At 39.8% G+C, this 22,540-nt stretch overlaps 1 protein-coding gene across 2 annotated transcripts in view; it reads right to left on the reverse strand.

Moving 5' to 3' along the window:
- Positions 1 to 8,912, reverse strand: part of SREK1 (splicing regulatory glutamic acid and lysine rich protein 1) — a 44,702-nt gene extending 35,790 nt beyond the window's left edge. The window contains exon 1 of one of the 2 annotated variants that reach the window (XM_032336093.1): positions 8,302 to 8,912. In XM_032336093.1, coding sequence (XP_032191984.1) covers positions 8,302 to 8,462 — 161 coding nt within the window. In that variant the 5' untranslated portion in view covers positions 8,463 to 8,912. The remainder of the gene's footprint in view (positions 1 to 8,301) is intronic. The other variant, XM_032336092.1, reaches the window with a different exon arrangement.
- Positions 8,913 to 22,540: the final 13,628 nt, after the last annotated feature.

Raw genomic sequence — 22,540 nt, forward strand, 5'->3', positions numbered from 1 at the left:
ACTACTTATTTTTTTTTTAAGATTTTATTTATTTATTTGACAGAGAGAAATCACAAGTAGGCAGAGAGGCAGGCAGAGAGAGAGGAAGGAAAGCAGGCCCCCTGCTGAGCAGAGAGCCCGACGCGGGACTCGATCCCAGGACCCTGGAATCATGACCTGAGCCGAAGGCAGCGGCTTAACCCACTGAGCCACCCAGGCGTCCCTTAATGTACTACTTAATTGGCAATTCCAAATATGAGCCATTTTAAAAATAAAAAATCTTTCACATAAGGCAACAAATCCACCTTGATAATGGTTAAACATACAGGTTTATGCCATTACCCAAACACTGTGATAATAAAACATATTAGCACTTAGAACTTGAAACTATTTACATTATTATTAACATAACTAGTCAGGCTAATAAAAGATGACAAAATGAAACTACCTCTTTCTCACCCAACACAACTCAATTCATTTCTGCCTAAGGCTATCCAATTCAGGCTTCAAGAGGCCCACTCCAACGATGCCTACTCCACACCTCCCCACACACACACAAAAAGTGAGTCAAGCACTTTATGAATTTGTCACTGGGTAAAAACAGTCGTATCCACACTTATTAACTCACCTTTACATTACCAAATCTCCAATTTAGGCCTCTCTTGAGCTTTAGACTCCCAGATCCAAGTGTCCGCTGGAATATTACACCTTGATGGTCACAGGCCCCACCCCCAAAAAGTTACTAAATCTAAAATTCATCATTCTTCTTCCTCACTAAACCTGGTCTTTGTCTTAGACTTTACCTCTCAGTTAAAAATGCCACCGCATTACTCAAGTCACAAATCTAGGAGTAATTAAACGTAACCATCATTAACTACCACTCACTACAGACTTCCAAATCTCTTCTGGCTACATGGTAAAATTCCATTTCGTTGTTCCTTGAAGTCAGGTGTGCCCAAGGAACTGGTTTTGGCCAATTAAATATGAGCAGAGCTGACATTCAGGAGCTTTCAGGGTCACTGCTTGGTTCTCTTCCTCTGCCACAGTGACCAGCCACCATTTAAGAAATGGGTGGCCACTACATCTGCTTCATCCTAAAGTCAATGACCACAATGAGTAGAGTTCCCTACTTCACGAGCTTAGCATAAGAAATAATGTTTCTACAAAACTACTAAGATGCAAGGGTATTTTGATCTTTGACCCTTCCCTTTTCATTCAATTGGTCATTAAATCCTGTGAAGACTACATCCCAAATATTTGTCACATTAATTATTTTATCATCCTCACTATAAGAACCTTAATTCAGACCCTCATTATTTCTCACCCAGATTATTACAATGGCTCCTAACCAATCATAGTGACTCCAAATCCAAACTCCTTAATAATGGTCTTTCAAAAAAGCTGCCAGATGGGACGCCTGGGTGGCTCAGTTGGTTAAGCAGCTGCCTTCGGCTCAGGTCATGATCCCAGCGTCCTGGGATCGAGTCCCACATCGGGCTCCTTGCTCCGCAGGGAGCCTGTTTCTCCCTCTGCCTCTGCCTTCCACTCTGTCTGCCTGTGCTTGCTCTCACTCTCTCTCTCTCTCTGACAAATAAATAAATAAAATATTTAAAAAAAAAAAAAAAAGCTGCCAGAGTGATCCTTCAAAACTATAAATTATGTCATGTCACTCCACTGCTTAAATTTCCTTAAAGACACCCCTTCTGTTCTTGTTTTACCATCTAAATGCTCTCCAAAATCCAGGCATTAGAAATTCTTGTGGTTTCTACAACATAATCTGAGTATCTGGGCCATCTTTGTACATGTTGTTCCATTTGCCTAGAATATCCTACCTCCCTTTTTGAGTGTTAATTCCACTTTTCTCCAAGACTCAAGTTTCCAAGTCTTCTGGAAAGCTACTTTAAAGTCTCAAATGAGTAAGCACCTCTCCTCTACGTGCTACATTCTATACACTTTTAGCACAGCCTTACCAGTTTTCTTAGGTGAAACTCTCAACAGATTTTAGAAGCTTCTAGCACAACTGATTTGCCACATGACACAAGGGTCCATTTTACTGACTAACCAACAACCTATAATTTGGGTGGCTTGATCGAATCAACTTAAAACAAGATTCTCTCTCGGGCTGAAAAGTCACTTAGACTCAAGGCTTGGGCCAGATGCCAAAATAGTACAAAATAAGTCTGCAAAGAATATAGAGCAGATACACGGAAACAAACTAGCAGACAATAAAGCCTCTGAGAAGAAGCAGACAGTTGCCTTGGATGGTGATTATCTTCCTGGTTCCCAGTCCCAACTCCCATGAGGCCTACTTGTACTACAGTCTTTATTTCAATTTAGGAAAATATCCACCTTTTTAATAATTTTATCTCTTCTTGAGGTAGACTGGATAGCGCTGTTTGCCTTTTGAAACCAGCCCCCCTCCCCCCCAAAAAAACCCTATAATTACAATCAGCTACTAAAGCCCTAGCAAGGGGTGCCTGGGTGGTTTAGTGGGTTAACGCCTCTGCCTTGGCCTTTGGCTCAGGTCATGATCCCAGGGTCCTGGGATAGAGGCCCCACATCGGGCCCTCTGCTCAGGGAGAGAGCTCAGCAGGGAGCCTGCTTCCCTTCCTCTCTCTCTGCCCACCTCTCTGCCTGTCAAATAAATAAATAAAATCTTAAAAAAAAAAAAAAAAAAGCCCTGGCAAATACAAATACTCTCTTTAAGCACTGAAATCTACAAGAGCCTAAACAAACCACCATTGAAACTATGTTCCCTAAATAGATCCTTCTGTGTAAGAATGGAAACCTAAGTAATCACTGTGGAAAACTAAAAACACTTTTTCCAATACTCCTACTTAAAACCCACACCATTTCAAATTTAAAAACAACCAGAGGAAAAGGAAATGTGAGACTGGATGGTAAAGCAACTTCATGTTATAATAGACTATCAAGATTTGAGAAGCCCAGGACTGGCTGACAAGACTGATTGGTGCAGACCAAACATCATAATAGGAATACGGACACTAGACAGAGCTACACCACTGTTTTGACAAATTTTCTTTATCTTCATCTCCAATTACCTTTCTTAAAATACAGAACAGAGATCAACTTACATTTAACACTTTTATTTTGAACATTACATCTAAAATACAACACAGTGTCAAGCCTAAATACAGAAGATGAATTTCTCAACGAATGTATTTTTTTTAAAGAATTTATTTATTTATTTGACAGAGGTCACAAGTGGGAGGGGGGAGACTCCCTGCTGAGCAGAGAGCCGGATGGGAGGCAGATCCCAGGACTCCAAGATCATGACCTGAGCTGAGGCAGAGGCTTAATCCACAGAGCAGCCCACGCGCCCCAACAAATGTGTTTTTATTTATAAATCACTGTTCCCAAATTTTATATTTACAGCTTTTGTTCTAATACATCTAACTTTTAAATAGATTTACTTTTTTAAATTAAATAAAATTATCAATTTTAAGTGCAATTTTGACCTAGAGTCTTCATTTTTAAAAGAGTGTTACATATTCCAAATGCTTCTAAGGAAAGTAGCAGTAGCCAAATATAGCAAATTTTACTTCTACCTCATTTGTTGAATCAAATTTTGTTTCTTTTTTCTTTTTTTTTTTTAATTTTATTTATTTATCAGAGAGAGAGAGGGAGAGAGCGAGCACAGGCAGGCAGAGAGGCAGCAGAGGCAGAGGGAGAAGCAGGCTCCCTGCTGAGCAAGGAGCCCGATGCGGGACTCGATCCCAGGACGCCGGGATCATGACCAGAGCCAGAGGCAGCTGCTTAACCAACTGAGCCACCCAGAGGTCCCTTGTTTCTTTTTTCAAATATAAAACGGTCTACAACCGTTTTTCAAAAAGATCAGAATTTCTGACTAGGAGTTTACCGCAGAAATTACAGAACCAACTTTTTGAGCATCAGTTAAATTTCCTAGGCCCTAACTGGTTATTTTGTTTTTCATTAAACACAGTGATAGCACAGTACTATCTTTTTAAAAAAAAGTCAAGCGGTACTAATATATCCAGTTTTTTATTGTAGGATCTATCAAAAAAGCTATAATCCAAAGCATGGACAAAGCACATAGACTCACATATAAAAATATTAACTGACACACAATTTATAACAGGGTTTCTCAGAAGAATTCTAGTGTACTTTGGATGGTAATTTTGCCTTATGTTAAGATTTTCTTATGAATTACTGATCCTTGCCCACCAAATGCCAGAAGGTGCTCCCATCAGTGCAGAAAATCAGAAAGACACATTTTCAAATGTTTCCAGCTAAAACCAACTGACTTAAAACACCAAAAGAACTAATATAGGCAATGACAGAATTTGAAAAACACACTTATGACATAATTACAGCCTTTAAAATGTTATTACTATAAGACACAGCAATATGAAAAAATAATTATATGCTGAATGAAAAAAGTTCACCATAAGTGTATAAATCCTTTGATTATGCTACATTAAAATAAGCACATATAAAAAGGACTGCAGGAAATCTATGGAAATGGAGAGAGAATTGTTAAGTGGTGTTTCTTTTTCTCTATTTCTCGTAAAATGATTATACTGGTCCTATTAATTTTTTTAACTAAGTAAATAAGTAGTTGAAAGATTCTTCCTTATTAATCCTTTGAAGACCAGAGAAATGAAAACCAGCAAGCAAAAAAAAATCCAGGTGTTAATGTGAGAAATGGTGTTAGAAATCAGGATAGGATTACCCTTTGGGGTTTAGTCACTTGAAAAGGGACACTGGGACAACGCTAGGACACACACAAACCTGATGTTGGTGCTAATTACACAGGTGTGTTCACTTTGTGGAAATTCATCAAACTGTATTTTTATTCATAGACTTTTCTGTCTGTAGAGTACACCTAAAAAAAGAAATGACTAAAAAACTACAAAAAAGTTTCTTACTGCTATAAAAAGGTTCTCACGTATGGTATTCATTTGTCGTGCCACAAGTGAAAGCAAAAATTCTGGGTATTTATCATCCCAATAGCACAAAAAAAGAATTTTTAACATGTATAATGAATGTTCACACTAATTACCAATATTTAAAAACGAAGAAACTGAATCACACCCTCATTCCAAAAGAGTTAAATTTAAAATCTGAATTTTCATATTAGCAAAGGAATTCTTAAAATCTTAAAGAGATGGGGCGCCTGGGTGGCTCAGTGGTTAAGCCGCTGCCTTCAGCTCAGGTCATGATCTCAGGGTCCTGGGATCGAGTCCCGCATCGGGCTCTCTGTTCAGCAGGGAGCCTGCTTCCTCCTCTCTCTCTCTCTCTGCCTGCCTCTCTGCCTACTTGTGATTTCTCTCTGTCAAATAAATAAATAAAATCTTAAAAAAAAAAAAAAAAAAATCTTAAAGAGAAACTGTTTTCACATTCTCTTAAAGAACTCTATTTCCAAATTCAAAACAAATGAAATTCTACTCAGCTTCCAAACATTAATCATAAAGTACTGGGGCACCTGGGTGGCTCAGTGGGTGAAGCCTCTGCCTTCGGCTCAGGTCATGATCTCAGGGTCCTGAGATGGAGCCCCACATCAGGCTCTCTGCTCAGCATTGAGCCTGCTTCCCCCCGTCTCTCTGCCTGCCTCTCTGCCTGTTATCTCTCTCTGTCAAATAAATAAAATCTTTTTTAAAATTAAAAAAAAAATCATAAAGTACTGTTTTCAAGACACTGCAAACAGTTATCTGTCCTCAATACAACTACTACTATTGTACTGTTATCCATTTCAGCTCAAATTTGCAAATACATCTTTAACATAAAAACCAGGTTACAGGGGCGCCTGGGTGGCTCAGTGGGTTGAAGCCTCTGCCTTCGGCTCAGGTCATGATCTCAGGGTCCTGGGATCGAGCCCCGCATGGGGTTCTCTGCTCGGCGGGGAGCCTGCTTCCTCCTCTCTCTCTCTCTGCCTGCCTCTCTGCCTACTTGTGATCTCTCTCTGTCAAATAAATAAATCTTTAAAAACAAACAAACAAACAAACAAAAAAACAGGTTACAACAACTTCATTATAGAGAAGAAAACACACTGTTAGTAAAGCATGTCATATTTTTGAAAAACAGTAATAAGGGACTACATTTAAGGAAAAACTGATTAAGAATTTTGCAGGACCCCCCCAAAAAAAAAAAAGAATTTTGCAGGACCCATATGTGCTATGTTTATGTTACAATTTTGCAAAACTTATTATAGTTTGTGACACTCTAACTCCACCATGTTTAAGTAAATAGCTTTTTATTCTCTTTGACTTATAAACTCTAAGTAATACCTGATTTCAAAAAAAACAGCCCATTACAAAGTGTCAGATAATGACAGTCAGTATATTGCCACCCATACCCTGGTTTTAACTATGAAAGTGATATTATGTTGGCATTGAATAATAATATGTAATATATTTCTACCTATGAGACACATTATTACCACAACCTTGAAAACAAGGTTAGTTTACAAAGATTCATATACAAAATATTTTGCTGTTTGATTCCAATTCTTAAGGGTACAGCATTCTTCCAAACACTTCTCAATATTAAAAAAAAGTTCTGAATGCTGAAATGAAGAGACAGCAGAAAGCATTTGCAAAAGATATTCAAACTATAAATGCCATTGCTGATCAATACGTATATGCACGTACTTAAGTATTCTTGACAAAAAAGTATTATCTGAATCTAATCATGTAGAAACAATCTATATAAACCCAGATTAAGAATCATTTTACAAAACAAACTATGAGACAAATTGTCAATGTCATGAAAGATTTTTTAAAAAGGTGAAAGGGGACTGTTCTGGATTAAAGGAGATTAACAACCAAATAAAATATGTGGTTTCTGATTATATTTTGGATGAAAAAAAGAAAAAGAAAAAACACATGGTTATAATAATTGGGAAAATTTAAACATGAACTACTTGTTATACATTATCAATGTTAACTTTCTTAAACATGTTAACAGTATTATGGTAATGTAGAACAATGTACCTGTTCTGAAGAGATACATACTTAACAGTCCTGGTGTCTGCAACTACTTTGAAAAGGATGGGAAGAAAGAGGGAGTTTAAGTGTAGAGGGTATAGATAGCTAGGGAGACAGAGCTCAACTGGCAAGAAAGGAATATAGGTGAAGGAAACGTGGGTGTTATTCTTTTCAACTATTCTGTATACATTACATATTTCAAAACAAAAAGGAGAGGGAAAAAACTTCAAAAAAATTTAAAAATCCAAATACCAAACTTTACCAGTATCTATGCTGTGGCAATGCGATATACTTACAGACAGAAACCGAAAGAAAAAGCGGTCTACATGCATTATTATGAAATAAACGAAAAAGTCAAATACATTTGGGGGGGGGGGTTGAAATCCTGGGCAACTGCTAGCCCTCCCTTCAAAGAATTTTGACACAACGAAGAAAGGCTGAGGATTTTAAGATTCTAAACTCTACTTTAACAAAAAACAAAACAACAACAACCAAAAAAGTGCGTGTAATAATGTGAACAACCCAAAACCCCTTACAAATTTTGAGCAGATTAGTACCATACAAGGGAAATCTTACTTCAAAATGCAGTACTTGAGAAGTGGCCGAGAGCTACATGTAGACTTTTAAATAGAGACAGACTTTCAAAGCTTCCAGCAGGGATAATCCTGCACCGACTAATTCTTTTTATGAAAGGCTTAGGACAGTGTGACCTTCAAGGCGGAAATTTTAATCCGCGGCCAAAAGGGCGAATAGACATGATCTTTAACAACATGGATGGGCTCGGTCAGATTAACCAAGAAGATGCTAAATTTGTGAACACCGCGCTGGGGAACAAATACAGCCTCAATTCCAACCGGCCATGAGCGGCAGGCTTTCTAATCAGTAACAACGGCCTGACACCAAGGCCCTAACAAGTGGACAGTTTCCCCGCCGCGGTCTCTGCGATTTTCACATTGCAAAAACGCTTAACAGGCGTTAGCCATGAGGACTATTCCGGGCCCACCTGCGGCCATCTTAAGTTCGGGAAGAAAAAGGAAACGGGGGAGGCACTGAATACGAGGAGCCGACCGAGACCACAAATCGAGGACGCACGAAAAAAAAAAACTTCTCTAAATTGTCTCTAAAGGCTCGGTGCATAAGTTAAACCCCAGTCTAACTAACAAGGAGACAGGACCTCGGCTCCCCCCGCCCGCCCCCCCGCGCCCGGTGCCCTAATCAAACATGGGCACCAAGGTAAGCTCGGGCAGTCACGTGACGGGCACCGCGCGCCCCCGCCCGCGCTCTCCCCAACGCCTCAGTGCCCGAGGTCTCTATGGCGCCCGCGCCCCTCCCCCAGCCGAGCTCGAGCACTTACTCTGGGGGGTAAAGCCGCAGCTCTTCGATTTCTCCTAGGAAGGAAAAAAGCGTCCGCATCTGCTCGCTGGTCACCGCCGACGACAGATTGGTCACCTGAATCACCGCCGTAGGGGTAAGGCCGAAGCCTAAAGCCAAACCGAAGCCGCCGCCGCTGTTCATCCCGACCCGCTGCTGCTGTCCTCCGCTCTCCAACGTCTACGACGCGTCAGCGACGGAGCCGGGAAAGCGAAGAACGCGCGGCCGCGAGCGCGCTCCCGCTGGCGAATTCACGGCGGCGGGCAGGTCTAGCCGCCCATTCCACAACTCCCCTGCTCCCAGGGCTGCGCGCGCCGGCCGGAAGCGTCGCTCCGGCAACCCGGCGGGTTAGCGGAGGCTGTAGCCTGGGGCTCCCGAGTCTTTGAGCCGTAGGTAGCTCTTGTTAGTCTTCTCGCTAGGATATTTATCGATTTTCTTCCCCTGCTTCGAATAAATCAAATTTCAGTACTCCTAAAAATGTAGGAGACTTAGATCTTTCCGTTCTTAAATCTAGGTAGAACTGGGGAACCAAAAGGGCTGGCCTGCTGGTGCGGGGTTGGGAAGGAGGAAGGACTCTCCGGCATCACAGATGAATGCTTGACCAAACCGTAGCGCGTCGTGATCACATGCAGGCCGCTGCCCCGCCCCAACTATTGAAAACGTTGGCCGACGTCCTAATTAAAAAAGGAAAAAAAAAAAAAAAGAAAGAAAAGAAAAAGAAAAATTTAGAAAACGTTTAAGTTCTGATTGAATTAGGAAAGGAGGCAGGTGAAAGCTATGCGGTCGTTGTTTATAACTTGTCATTCAGTCGTTCATTTCGCAGGTACTAATATTTATTGAGCCTTACTTTGCAGACACCGTTGGGCAAGGGCAGTAAAAGACGGTTACAGACGGTCCACATACAACTTGCAACTCAGGGGCGTCTGGGTGGCTCAGTGGGTTGAGCCTCCGCCTTGGGCTTAGGTCGTGATCTCCGGGTCCTGAGATCAAGCCCCACCTCAGGCTCCCTGCTCAGTGGGGAGCCTACTTCCCCCTCTCTCTGCCTGCTTCTCTGCCTACTTGTGATCTCTGTCTGTCAAATAAATACATAAAAATCTTAAAAAAAAAAAAAATTGCAACCCAATGACAGATAACGAAGTATGTGCTCCCGCGCAGCTGCTCCCAAAATTCATCCCCAGAACCTTGCTGAGGGTCGTGGAGGCCCTTTGGATGGGTCCGCAAGGCCAAAACAATTTTCAGTATAATGCTAAGACTCTTTTGACCTTCTTCCCTTTGTTGGCATTTGCACTCGTGGTGTAAAAGCATACTAGATTAAGCTGCTGCACCTTAGGAGGAAACAAGGCAGTTGTGCCAAACTGCACTAATAGTGGTATTTTGTATTCTTCACCTCCTTGCAATCATAGCATACAAAATTTAAGATTGTTTCAACATGCTAATCCAAGAAAGTCCTTGACAAAGGGGGCAAAAATTACTAATTTCATTAACTATTAAAAATAATTTCATTAACCCTAGCATACACATCTTTTTAATCTGTGGAGAGAAATGGTAAGTACTTTTGTTGTGTGCCCAAGTAAAATGGCTGTCTCCAGAAAAAGTACTTGTGTGATTGAGTATTCACACAAAAACACAAATATTGTGAAACTTGTATATACCTCCCCTTAAGCTACAGCTTTACAGTATTTTTCCACTAAAAAATACCAGTGATATTAACATGTGTAGTTTTTGACATTACATAATGAAATATGTGAACATTTGAAAGGTCTCTACAACTCAACCAACAACTATTTCCAAAATAGCCAAGGCTATTACAAAATCAAAATGAGTCATCAAAGTGGTAGATAGACTCATGGATTTTAATGTAGCAGAATACAGAAAGTTAATTGATACAGTTTCAGATTTAGCTTGCAACTGAACTCTAAGAAATACCGTATGTGAAGTTTGGTGTGGTATCAAAGAAGTATATCTAGAATTATCTAGAAGGGCTATGAAAATAGTTTTTCCTTTTCCAACTCCTTATCTGTGTGAGACCAGATTTTCTTCATATGTTTCAATCAAAATATAACACAACAGACTGAATGCACAGATAAGAGATTCCAGCTGTCTTCTATTAAGCCAGACAATAAAGAGGCTTGAAAAATGTAAAACAATGCCACTCTTCTCAAAATTCTGTTTTGGAAAATAACATTTTATCATAAAAATACATCATTTACATTAATGTATAGTAGGTTCTAAAATGCTAAGTTTTTGGACGCCTAGGTGACTCAGTGGGTTAAAGCCTCTGCCTTCGGCTCAGGTCATGATCTCAGGGTCCTAGGATCGGGTCCCAAATCTGACTCTCTGCTCAGTGGGGAGCCTACTTCCCTCTCTCTCTCTGCCTCTCTGCCTACTTGTGAACTCTATCTATCAAATAAATAAATAAAATCTTTTTAAAATTTTTAAAAAATGCTAAGTTTCTAATTTTTAATGTGGTAAATATGAATAGCTATCCTATAAGTCTCTCAGGATCCTCAATATTTTCTAAGTGTATAAAGGGGTCCTAAGTGAAGTTTGAGAACTACTACCAGAGGGATAAGCACAGACAAACCTGGGAGTATATAGGAGGGCCACTTAAACTCAGTCTTAATGGAAGACTTCCGTAGAAGGGATGTTGCTTCTGCTGAATCTTAAACAAACAGGAATTAGGCTGGGGGAGAGTGGGGAGGGGGCGGGAGAGGCAATGTAGGGCATTCTAGAGTGAGTATGCAGAATATACAGATGCAGACAGGTATGGGAGTCCAAGTGAGGTTCAGAATATTCAAAATTTATTCCTGCTAGACCAAAGGATGATTAGAGATGCATGAAAAAGAATAAGCATTGATGGAAGGTGATGTTTGTCATGGTAAGAGGTTACTTTATTATACACTTTATATACTATTGAGACCTATTGAAGACCTTTGAGAAGGAGAAGTTTCATGTTTCAGAATGATCGTTGTCACTGAGACATGAAGATACATTAAAAAAGGTGGTGACTAGGGAAGCCTGGGTGGCTCAGTCAGTTAAGCACCTGCTTGCAGCTCAGGTCTTGATCGTGGGATCCCGGGGTGGAGCCTAACAGCAGGCTTGCTTTTTCCTCTCCTCTGCCCCTCCCTCATGCTTGTGCTCTTGCTCTCTCTGTCTTTATCAAGTGAATTAAAAAAATCTTAAAAAAAAAAAAAAAGGTGGCCACTAAAGGCAAAAGAACTGGATCAAAGGGTAAGTGGTGGTAATGACAGAAAACAAGGAATAGTCCCAATTTGGGGAAGGACTGACCCATTTGAAAATAAAATGAATAAAGGTTATATATTTATATACATGGAAAAAATATAAATGGATACACACTCAGCTTTAGACACAATTACAGGTGGTTTGGGTTTTTGTTTTTTGTTTTTTGTTTTTTGTTTGTTTGTTTTTTGTCCTCCTGAAGCCCAGCCATGGATCCCTAGAATTAGCAGTCACAAGTTCAGAATAGCAGTCCTCAGACTTCAGTATACATCAAAGTCACCTAGAGGGAATGTTAAAACAGACTGCTGGCTTCCTCCCAAGTAGGTCTGGAGTGGGGCCTGAAAATTTAATTTTCTAACAAGTTCCTAAGTGTTGCTGTTGGTGGTTATCTGAGAACCCCACTTTCAGAACCCCTGGTTTAGGAGGTCATAAAAGCAGTACATCGTACATTTACTACTACTGTTGATGGTAAGGCAGATGGAGGAATTTGTTTCTGGCCTGAGGGATTGTGTAGTAGTGCCATAATTTAGGACCAAAAATAGGAAGGAAAGGCAGCTTTGTGAGGAATGAGCAAAAAAATATTGAGGTCCATTATGGACAAGTTTCTGAAATGAAGTTGAGAGAAAATAGAACTAAAATACAACATGTTACTTAAGCTTGAAAGTAGATAGAGTTATGCCAGGCATATGTGTAGAGGAAGTACAGTGGGTAATGTTAAAGGGATAAAAACAACAACCAAAAACAGTATCAAGCCAGGAGGTGAAGGGGAGGTGGGATAGTCACCAAAGTTAAGGAAGGAAAAAATCCTAATAAGGAAAAAGTGAGGTGTGAAGAGGAAAGAATGCTGAAAAGTATCACATTTTATAGAGATGACAAAATCAGGGACAAAATGTGCCTACTGGTAGATACATTGTGACTGTTGAGACAATAGCTACATGAACCGTTTAGAGAAGCCAAGTGCACAACCATCACTTCTCTTGATTCCTCTGTGAATCTTCCAGCAAAACATCCCAACCTGTCCTAACCCTGCCACTTTGGCCAATGACAAAGTGCTCCACTCAGGGAACATTTTCAGATATGCTTTAGACATCCAACCTTTACACCATGTTCTGTCTCCAACCTCATGACCCCCATGTGCAGATATTTCTTCATCCCTTAGGCCTCTTGGTACATCTGCCTACCACTACCTTCTTTTTTTTTTTTTTTAAGATTTTATTCATTTATTTGACAGATCACGAGCAGGCAAAGAGGCAGGCAGACAGAGAGAGGGAAGCAGGGAGCCTGAAGCGGGACTCGATCCTAGGAACCCGGGATCATGACCTAAACCGAAGGCAGAGGTTTAACCCACTGAACCACCCAGGCTCCCCCAACCAGTACCTTCTAAAACAGGAAGACAAGCAGTAACAAACTTTCAGTGCAGAGAGGGCTCCTCACAGTTTAGGTTCAGGACCATAACAGGACCATGACTAGAAACCAAAAATATGAAAGATAAACTCCAGCAAATAAATTAACAGCAATAAAAAAGATATACATTAAAATCATATGCAATTCTTGGATCTAGAACCTGGAATTGCGCTCTGGAGGAAACGTCTTTAGGAGGCCAGCCACAGGAAGAAAATGTTTGATCTGTGAAGTTATGGAGAGGAGTGTGGGTTGTGCTTATAAGAGGGTGCAATGCCTTTGATCTTGTTTTGCTTTTTGAACAAATGAGATTTCCAAGGAATCTACTCTACAGAATTTTAAAGGAAATTTTGACAGAGAATAATTGAGAAGTAACATCAAATAAGGAAAGATCTCTAAGTAGCCCTATCTTTGAAGGAGGAGTGCTGATTGTAGACTGAGTGCAACAAGAAAGCATTGGGAGAAAGGTAAATAACGAGATAGAATCAGAAGCGGAGTGAGAGGTTTGCATGCATGAATGCACTATGTGTGTGTACATATGTATTCATATGTAGAGTGTTTTGAAATAGGACTCCTCCAGAAATGAAGCAGAAACACTTAGTCTTTCCTGTGTGTAACCCTATGACCCTCTTCTTTCAGAATCCAGAACTCTCCATTAGTTCATGATGTCTCTAGGGGACTAATTCTGAAAATTTATCATTTGGCATAATTCTTTTAATTACTAAAGAGTTATTCTAGGGGGCCTGGTTGGCTCAGTGGGTTAAAGCCTCTGCCTTGGCTCAGGTCAAGATCCCAGGGTCCCGGGATCGAGCCCCACATCAGGCGCTCTGCTCCACAGGGAGCCTGCTTCCTCCTCTCTCTCTCTCTCTGTCTACTTGTGATCTCTGTCTGTCAAATAAGTAAATAAAATCTTTTTTAAAAAGTTATTCTAGGGGCACCTGGGTGGCTCAGTGGGTTAAGCCTCTGCCTTCGGCTCAGGTCATGATCTCAGGGTCCTGGGATCGGGCCCCACATGGGGCTCTCTGCTCGGCGGGGTGCCTGCTTCCTGCTCTTTCTCTCTCTGCCTGCCTATCTGCCTACTTGTAATCTCTCTGTCAAATGAATAAAAAAAAAAAAGTTATTCTAGATAGCTTAAACAGAAGGGGAAAAGTATAGGCAATGATGGCAAGGTTATTTCATGAAGTGCAAGAAATAATTGCACAATCAAATCATTGGAAGAAGTATGACTAGGACATATTTAAGATAGACTTTGGTACTCTAAGAAATCAGAAAATATGTACGAAGACAACTAAGATATTCAATAGAATTTTGGAAAGAATTGTACACAGAAATCTTAGGATAAGGAATTGATCAGAGCAGTTGTGGGAACTTTAGCAGGAGGCATTCATAGACCATCTCAAGAGTGTTGCCTAGGGGCACCCAGTGGCTCAGTTGGTTGAGCGTCTGCCTTCGGCTCAGGTCATGATCTGGCATAAGGCTCTCCCTGCTCGGTGGGAGCCTACTTCTCCCTCTCCCTCTGCCTGCTGGTCCCCTTGCTTGGGCACACGCACTCTCTCTCTCTCTCTCTATCAAATAAAGAAATAAAATCTTTAAAAAAAAAAAAAAAGGAGTGTTGCCGATAAGGTAAATCAACTCCAGTGATTCCCCAGCTTTTGGCAATCACTAATCTGCTTTCTGTTTCCGTACATTTGGCTTTTCTGTAAATTATATACAAATGTAGTTATACAATACATGATCATGAGTATCTAACTTTTATCAACAAGCCAAATGTTTTTTGAGGTTCATGCATATTGGAGCATGTATCAATAGTTTTATTCCTTTTAGTGTCAAATAGCAGAGTATTGTATGAATAGCCAATATTTTATTGATTTGCTCAACAGTTGATGGACATATGGCTTGTTTCCAGTTTGGGGCTATTATGAATAAAGCTACTGTGAACATTCACATGTAAGTCTCATTGCTTTTGGGTAGAGAACTAGGAGTAGAAGAGTTGGCTCATATGGTCAGTTTGTTCAGCTTTTTAAGAAACTGGCAAACTGTTTTCCAAAGATGCTGTACCATTTTACTTGCCTGTTGGCAATATATGAGAGTTAGAAATGCTCCATATCTTTCTCAACACTTAGTATTATCTATCTTTTTTATTATAACCATTCTAATGTATTTGTACTGGTATTTCATCATGGTTTTAATTTTTATTTCTCTAATACTAGTAATGTGAACAACTTACGATCAGCTCATTAGCCATTCACGTATCTTCTCTCATGATACATCTATTAACATATTCAAATCTCTAATCATTTTGATGAGGTCATTTTCCTCTTTTCAAAGAGTTGAAGGTTGGGGCGCCTGGGTGGCTCAGAGGGTTAAAGCCTCTGCCTTCGGCTCAGATCATGATCCCAGAGTCCTGGGATTGAGGCCCGCATCGGGCTCCCTGCTCATCGGGGAACCTGCTTCCCCTCCTCTCTCTCTGCCTGCCTCTCTTCCCACTTGTGATCTCTGTCTGTCAAGTAAATAAATAAAATCTTAAAAAACACACACACACAAAAAAAAGAAAACAAAGAGTTGAAGGTGTTTTTATGATTCTGGATACAATTCTATTATCAGACATGGCTCACAAATATCTCTTCTTCATCTGTAACTTCTGTTTTCATTTTTTAATAGTGTCTGTTTTTTGTTTTTATGGTTTGTTTGTTTGTTTGCTAAAGTTTTATTTATTTATTTGACGGAGAGAGAGCAAGAGAGCAGAAGCAGAGGGAGCTGTGGAGAGAGGAGAAGCTGGCTCCCCGCTGAGCAGGGAGCCGTATGCAGCACGGGGCTCCATCCCAGGACCCTGGGATCACAACCTGAGCCGAAGGTCAGTGCTTAACCAACCGAGCCACCCAGATGCCCTTTAATATTAAGTGTCCTCTAAAAACTAAAAGTTTTTTATTTTTATGAAAACCAAATTTATCAATGTTTTATTTTTTATGTTTTTATTGTCACATCTAATAAATCTTTGCCTCACCCAAGGTCACAAAAATTTTCTTTTTCTCCTTTTTCCATTTTTTTTTTTTAAAGTGGGCTCTGTACCAAACATGGGGCTTGAACTCATGACCCAAAATCAAGAGTTCCATACTCTACCAACTAAGCCAGCCGGGCACCCCACAAAGATCTTCTCCTGTTTTTTTGTGTGTGTTTGTTTGTTTTCTGGAAACTTTTAGTTTTACCTCTTACATTTATGTATCTGATCCATCCTTAGTTATTATTTCATGTTGTATTAGTTAAGGGTCATTGTTCTTTTCACCGTTCCTCCTTTGCCTCTTCTCCTCCTCTTTCTTCTTCTTCATATGAGATCAAATTGTTTTAGCACCATTTGCTGAAAGGACTATACATTCTGTTGCATTATCTGAGCACCTTTGTCAGAATTCAGTTGACCATAATTTTTTTTAAAGATTTTATTTGTTTATTTGACAGAGATCACAAGTAGGCAGAGAGGCAGGCAAAGAGACAGAGGAGGAAGCAGGCTCCCTGCCGAGCAAGGAGCCTGATGCGGGACCTGATCCCAGGACCCTGAGATCATGACCTGAGCCGAAGGCAACGGCCCAACCCAGTGAGCCACCCACGCGCCCCAGTTGACCATAATTTGAGGGATTTATTTTTGGACTCGAAATTCTGTTCTACTCATCTATATACAACACTGTTTTAATTACTGTATTCATATTAAGTTTTGAAATTGAGCAGTGTGAGCAACCCAAATTTCTTCTTCTTTTCCAAAAATCGTTTAACTGTTCTATGTCCTTTTCACTTCCTTGTAAACTTTAGGATGAGCTTGTACATTTCTACAAAAAACAAAAACAAAAACCTGCTGGGATTGTGATAAGGATTGCACTGACTCTATACATCAGTTCTGGAGGAATTGTCATATTAATAATCCCAAGATTTCCATTCCATGAATCTAGAATTTCTCTCCATTTATTTAGATCTTTGTCACTTTCTCTCAGCAATGTTCTTCTTTTTAATATCCTACTTCTTTTAAAATGTATTTCAGGGGGACGCCTGGGTGGCTCAGTTGGTTAAGTAGCTGCCTTCAGCTCAGGTCATGATCCCAGCGTCCTGGGATCGAGCCCCACATCAGGCTCCTTGCTTGGCAGGGAGCCTGCTTCTCCCTCTGACCCTGCCTGCCACTCTGTCTGCCTGTGCTCGCTCTCATTCTCTCTCTCTCTCTGACAAATAAATAAAATAAATAAAATCTTTTAAAAAAAATGTATTTCAGGGACGACTGGGTGGCTCAGTTGGTTGGATGACTGCCTTTGGCTCAGGATTTTTTAAATGCTTTTTTCTCCATCTACTGAGATGATCATAGTACTTCTAGGATTAAATCCCCTTGGTCATGTTATGTAATCCTTTTTTGTATGTTGATAGATTTGTCATGTTAATATTTTATTAAGGATTTTTTTTTTTAATGAAGGATATTGGCTTTTAGTTTTCTTTTTTCACAATGTGTTTACCTGGCTGGCTGTGATGTCAAGATAATATTGGTCTCGTTGCATGAATTGGGAAGTATTCCTTCTTTTTCTATTTTGTGAAGGAGTTACGTAGGAATGACACTGTTTCTTCTTTACTTAGAATTCACCTGTGAAGCCATCTGCCCCTAGGATTTTCTTTTTTTCCTTTTATTTCCTTTCTTTCCTTCCTTTCTTCCTTTCTTAATTTCTTATTGAAGAATAGTTAACATACAATGTTACATTAGTTCAGACTTTTCTTTATGGGGATATTTTTCATTACCTAGTTAAGTTTTTATATCTTATAGGTCTATTCAGCTGTTCTACCTCTTAAAATAGTTATGTTAGTTTTTGTCTTTGGGGGGAATTTATCCATTTCATCTAAGTTTTATCATTTGTTTATCAAAAGGTGTTCAAATGATGCTCCCATCCTTTCAATTTCTGAAAAGTCAGCACTAATATTCTCTCTTTCAATCCTGATATTGGTACTTTATGCCTTCTCATTTCTATTTGTCAGTCTGGATAAAGGTTTATCAGTTTTGTTGTCTTTTCAAAGAAGCACCTTTTAGTTTTATTGATGTTCTCTAATTTGTTTCTTTTTCTTGTTTTATAGATTTCCATACTGATTTTATCATTTTCTCACTTCTGCCTGCTTTGTGATTGATCTGCTCTTATTTTCTGGTTTCTTAAAGCAGAAGCTTACGTTATTGATTTGAGACTTTCTGTTTTCTAATATTACCATTTAGGGCTATATATTTTCCTCTAAGCACTGTAGGGAATACTCTTTATTAGAGGTTTCAGAAAAGCTATTCAGAGCTAATGTCTCACCAGAAGCACTATACTATAAATTTCTTTTTGTTATTGATTTATAATTTAATTGTTGTGGTTGGAAAACATATAACTAATGATTTTAATTCTTTTAAATTTATTGAGACATGTTTTACAGCTTAACATATGTCTGTCCTGGAAATTGTTCTATGAGTGCTTGAAAATGTGTATTCTGGGGGCGCCTAGGTGGCTCAGTGGGTTAAAGCCTCTGCCTTCGGCTCAGGTCATGATCCCAGGGTCCTGGGATCAAGCCCCACATCGGGCTCTCTGCTCAGCAGGGAGCTTGCTTCTGCCTCTCTCTCTGCCTGTCTCTCTGCCTACTTGTGATCTCTGTCTGTCAAATAAATAAATAAAATCTTTAAAAAAAAAAAAAAGAAAATGTGTATTCTGTTGTAGTTGCATAGAGTGCTCTGTAAATGTCACTTAGGTCAGGTTGGTTTATCATGCTACCAAGGCTTTTATATGCTGACATAACATGCTCTGCGAGATCCCGCTAGCAGAGAAGTTATCCATGCTGCAGAGCATGGTGGTGGACCTCCCTGTACCCTGTAGGAACTGGACTCTGGGGACACCATGTACTCTCCGTACGTGGAGCTGTGCTTTAAGCACAGGAATCAGCAAGGGAAATTAACAAGGGAAATCCTCTCCTGTTGCAGTAATTACTCATTGCTCTCTACTAAAATAGTTTAGCATTGTGCCATCTGGCAAAGGAAAGATATTTAAAAGACTCAATTTAAATACTATTTAAGCAGTATCTTAAATAGCAATTTTTCCCCAGAACTGACAATCAAAAGTGAATTTCTAGCCAAGAGACAATAAAAATGTCTCTCCTATAGTTTGTGGCCATTAATATCCCTGCTCAGTTTTTTGTTTTTATTTTTTTGTTTTCAACTGTTACTTTTTGACTTGTTTCCTAAGTGTTGCCCCTCTGTGTGTCTTGCCCGATAGTCAGCCATGGACTTCAAAATAGGAAGATTTCTGACCCTCGCCAACAGATTTATGGGTTTAGGAATACATTCAAAGTTCAGGACTGTATTGAGTTTTTACTTCTTACCAGCCCCTCTCAGGTCTGTCCTGCACTTGCTAGCCGCCGATAAGGCAGCCAGAGATGTGTGCAGAGCTCATCTAGCTTCTCTATAGCTCGCTCAGTGCCAGGATGTGTCCCTGTTACATTTCTTGCTAGCCACTCCACCAACTAGAACCATAACCTAAGGTTAGCAGAATGGTGGACACGGCCTATTCATTTCTTAGCAGATTTGCCACTTTTGTTGACCACACTACTGGGTGGTATTTTCTGCTCTTTTGTACACATCAACTCATCGATCTGTCAGTAAAGATGCTGCTTTCCACAGCCAAGCTCCACGTGGTAGAACCTCATTGCCAGTGGAGCAAGGGGAAGAATGGGAACCGGAACAGCTCCAGCCAAGGACCCCACAGACTCACACTGCCCTTAGAATTGAGCAGATTTCATGAATAAGCACTTCTCATTTTCTTTGCCTTTAGTCAATTTTCCAGAGCCTTGAAATGGCTGGTTCTGACTATTTTGGTTAGTTGTTTGTGGGAAAGAGCATTTGCCAACTTCTTCACCCCACTATGGCCAGAAGTCCCTGTCAGTACCCTTTGTGGTTTTTTGTTTTTGTTTTTTTATTTTATTTATTTGACATAGAGAGATCACAAGTAGGCAGAGAGGCAGGCAGAGGGCTGGGGTAAGAGGGGAGCAGGCTCCCTGCTGTGCAGAAAGCCAGATGTGGCTTGATCCCAGGAACCTGAGATCATGGCCTGAGCTGAGGCTTAACCCATTGAGCCACCCAGGTGCCCCCCTGCCAGTACACTTTGAAAAGGACATTTATTCACCTCTAGGAATAATTTCATGGTAAACAACTGCCATTACTGTGAGGCTCCTAAGGAAGTAGCAGTCACATGACCAGGCTCTAAACATTTCTTACATTACAGACCAAATTGCCCATAAGTTGCAAATGAAGAAACTAAAGTGCAAAGAGATTTACTCAGAAAACATGTGTTGAACACTGACTTAATGTCAGACCTATTCTAGGGGCTGAGGACACAGGAGTGAAAAAAGTAACCCCTACCCTCTTGCTAACATTGCTGTGAATTCCATTCTGGAGACAAAGAAACTTATCCAAGTTCACCCAACCAATGAATGATGATTCTAGTCTGTTTGACTCCCAAGCTCTTCTTACTTCTCCACATGGCCCCTTATCTTAGTCTTTTAACTGCTGTAACACAAGATCTCAGACTGGGTATTTTAAACAACAAAGTTATTTCTCACGATTCAGGACATTGCGAAGTCTAAGATCAAGGTGCCATCAGATTCAGTGTCTAGTGAAGACCTGCTTCCTGGATCACAGATGACCATCTTCTTGCTGTGTGTTCACATGGTGGAAGAGCAAGGGAGCTCCCTAAGGTCCTTTTTATAATTCCATTTATGAGGGTTCTACCCTCATGACCTAAGCACCAACCATCACATCGAGGGTTTGGGTTTCAACATATAAACTTGGGAGGTTGGGGACACAAACATTCAGTTCCTAGCACTCCTCAGCCATAACTTAACTGTGAATAATGCCTTTCAATATAAAGTGAAGTTTCAGCAGTTATACCTTGTTTATTCTTTATTAGAAACTCATAAGTAGAGATTTTAGTGAAGGCTAAATTGAAGCAGAAGAGGAGTGTTTAAAAACAACAAAAAAAAAGCATACCAATGGGGCATCAGGCTGGCTTAGTCAGAGAATTGTGCAACTCTTGATCCCTAGGTCATCAGTTGGAGCCCCACAATGGGTGTAGAGATAACTTGAATTAAGTAAGTAAGTAAGTAAATAAATAAATAAATAAATAAACATTTTTTAAAAAAGCATACCAACACTTAAACATAGTCTTTTTAATACCCAATTATTTCCATTATTTGTTAAACCATAGCATTTCATAAGAAAAGCCTTGAAAAAGGGGATCACCTATAGTTTCTTATTTTGATGAAAAAACTTTTTGGTTTTATTGTGATGAAACTTTTGAATACATGCACATAATTCAAAATCCAAAAGTTACAAAAGGGTTAAAAATCTCTCCAAATCCCTGTTTCCCAGCCGCCCAGTCTCCCTCTCCTGGGAAAATAAATTGTGCTGTTTGATTCACATCCCTCTTGGCCTAACTCTCAATTAGGTGCCTATTAGGTTTTAACAAAAATACTTAAAGGAACCGTATACAACACAGTGTTAAGACCAATATAAAGGGAGGTAGATTTTTTTTTATTATTATTATTAAAACATGTTGGGGCACCTGGGTGGCTCAGTTGGTTAAGTGTCTGCCTTCAGTTCAGGTCATGATCCCAGGGTCCTGGAATTGAGCCCCGCATCAGGCTCCCTGCTCAATAGAGAGTCTGCTTCTCCCTTTCTCTTTGACTCTCCCCCCTAACTTTTGCTTTCTCCCTCACTCACCTTTTCTCTCTCATATGAATAAATAAAATCTTAAAAAAAATAAGTTAAAATAAAACAATACATCTTTATTTCTTAGTCATTCTATATATGCAACATGGGTGCCAGCCAATTCTGCTTATTGTAGTCCACATTGAATATAAATATAAACTGATACACAAGATAAAATAAGGATGATTTCTTAGCCCAGTATAGAGTATGGTCTTCTAATAAACTGAAACAAATAGAAGAAAAAGCTTTTCTTTACCTATTCCAGTAAGTTTTTGTGGTAACGTCAAAGAAAAATTTATTTAAACAGCTAAGGAGTAAACATTCTTATCTAATTAATTCCTAAACAGCTTCATGGAAATATTTGTAAATTTTAAGAGCAGAAGTTTTACACTCTTCCCCTGGTTGACTATTTAGACATAGTTGTCATTCTTAACAACTTAACAGAGGAATAAAAATTGAAGCAGAATTTTCCACTACTCAAATGCTCAACGCTCTTCACTCTACCGTCAAGAATGAGAAGTGTTGCTAGAGGTGGATTTAGTATAATGAAATGTTTAGTGTGAGAAGCAGAAGAGTCAAAATTTGTTCTTCTTTGTCTGTTTCTATTACATTTTTAAAAAGGATTTATTTGAGAGAGAACGCACACATGAGCAGGGGTACTGAGCCACCCTGGAGCCCTACTTGCATTCTATTTTTTAAAAGAAATCTTCTTGGACACTGTCTCTTTCTAGTGTTCTTCTCTTGGAATTCCATGCAACTAGCATGGTGAGTTGACCTGGGGCCACCTTCTTGGTGAATGGGTGGCCCAGCTGATTCTTACTTCAAACTAGTTCAG

This window comes from Mustela erminea, chromosome 3 (genome assembly GCF_009829155.1).
Source record: "Mustela erminea isolate mMusErm1 chromosome 3, mMusErm1.Pri, whole genome shotgun sequence".
NCBI classification, from domain to species: Eukaryota; Metazoa; Chordata; class Mammalia; order Carnivora; family Mustelidae; genus Mustela; species Mustela erminea.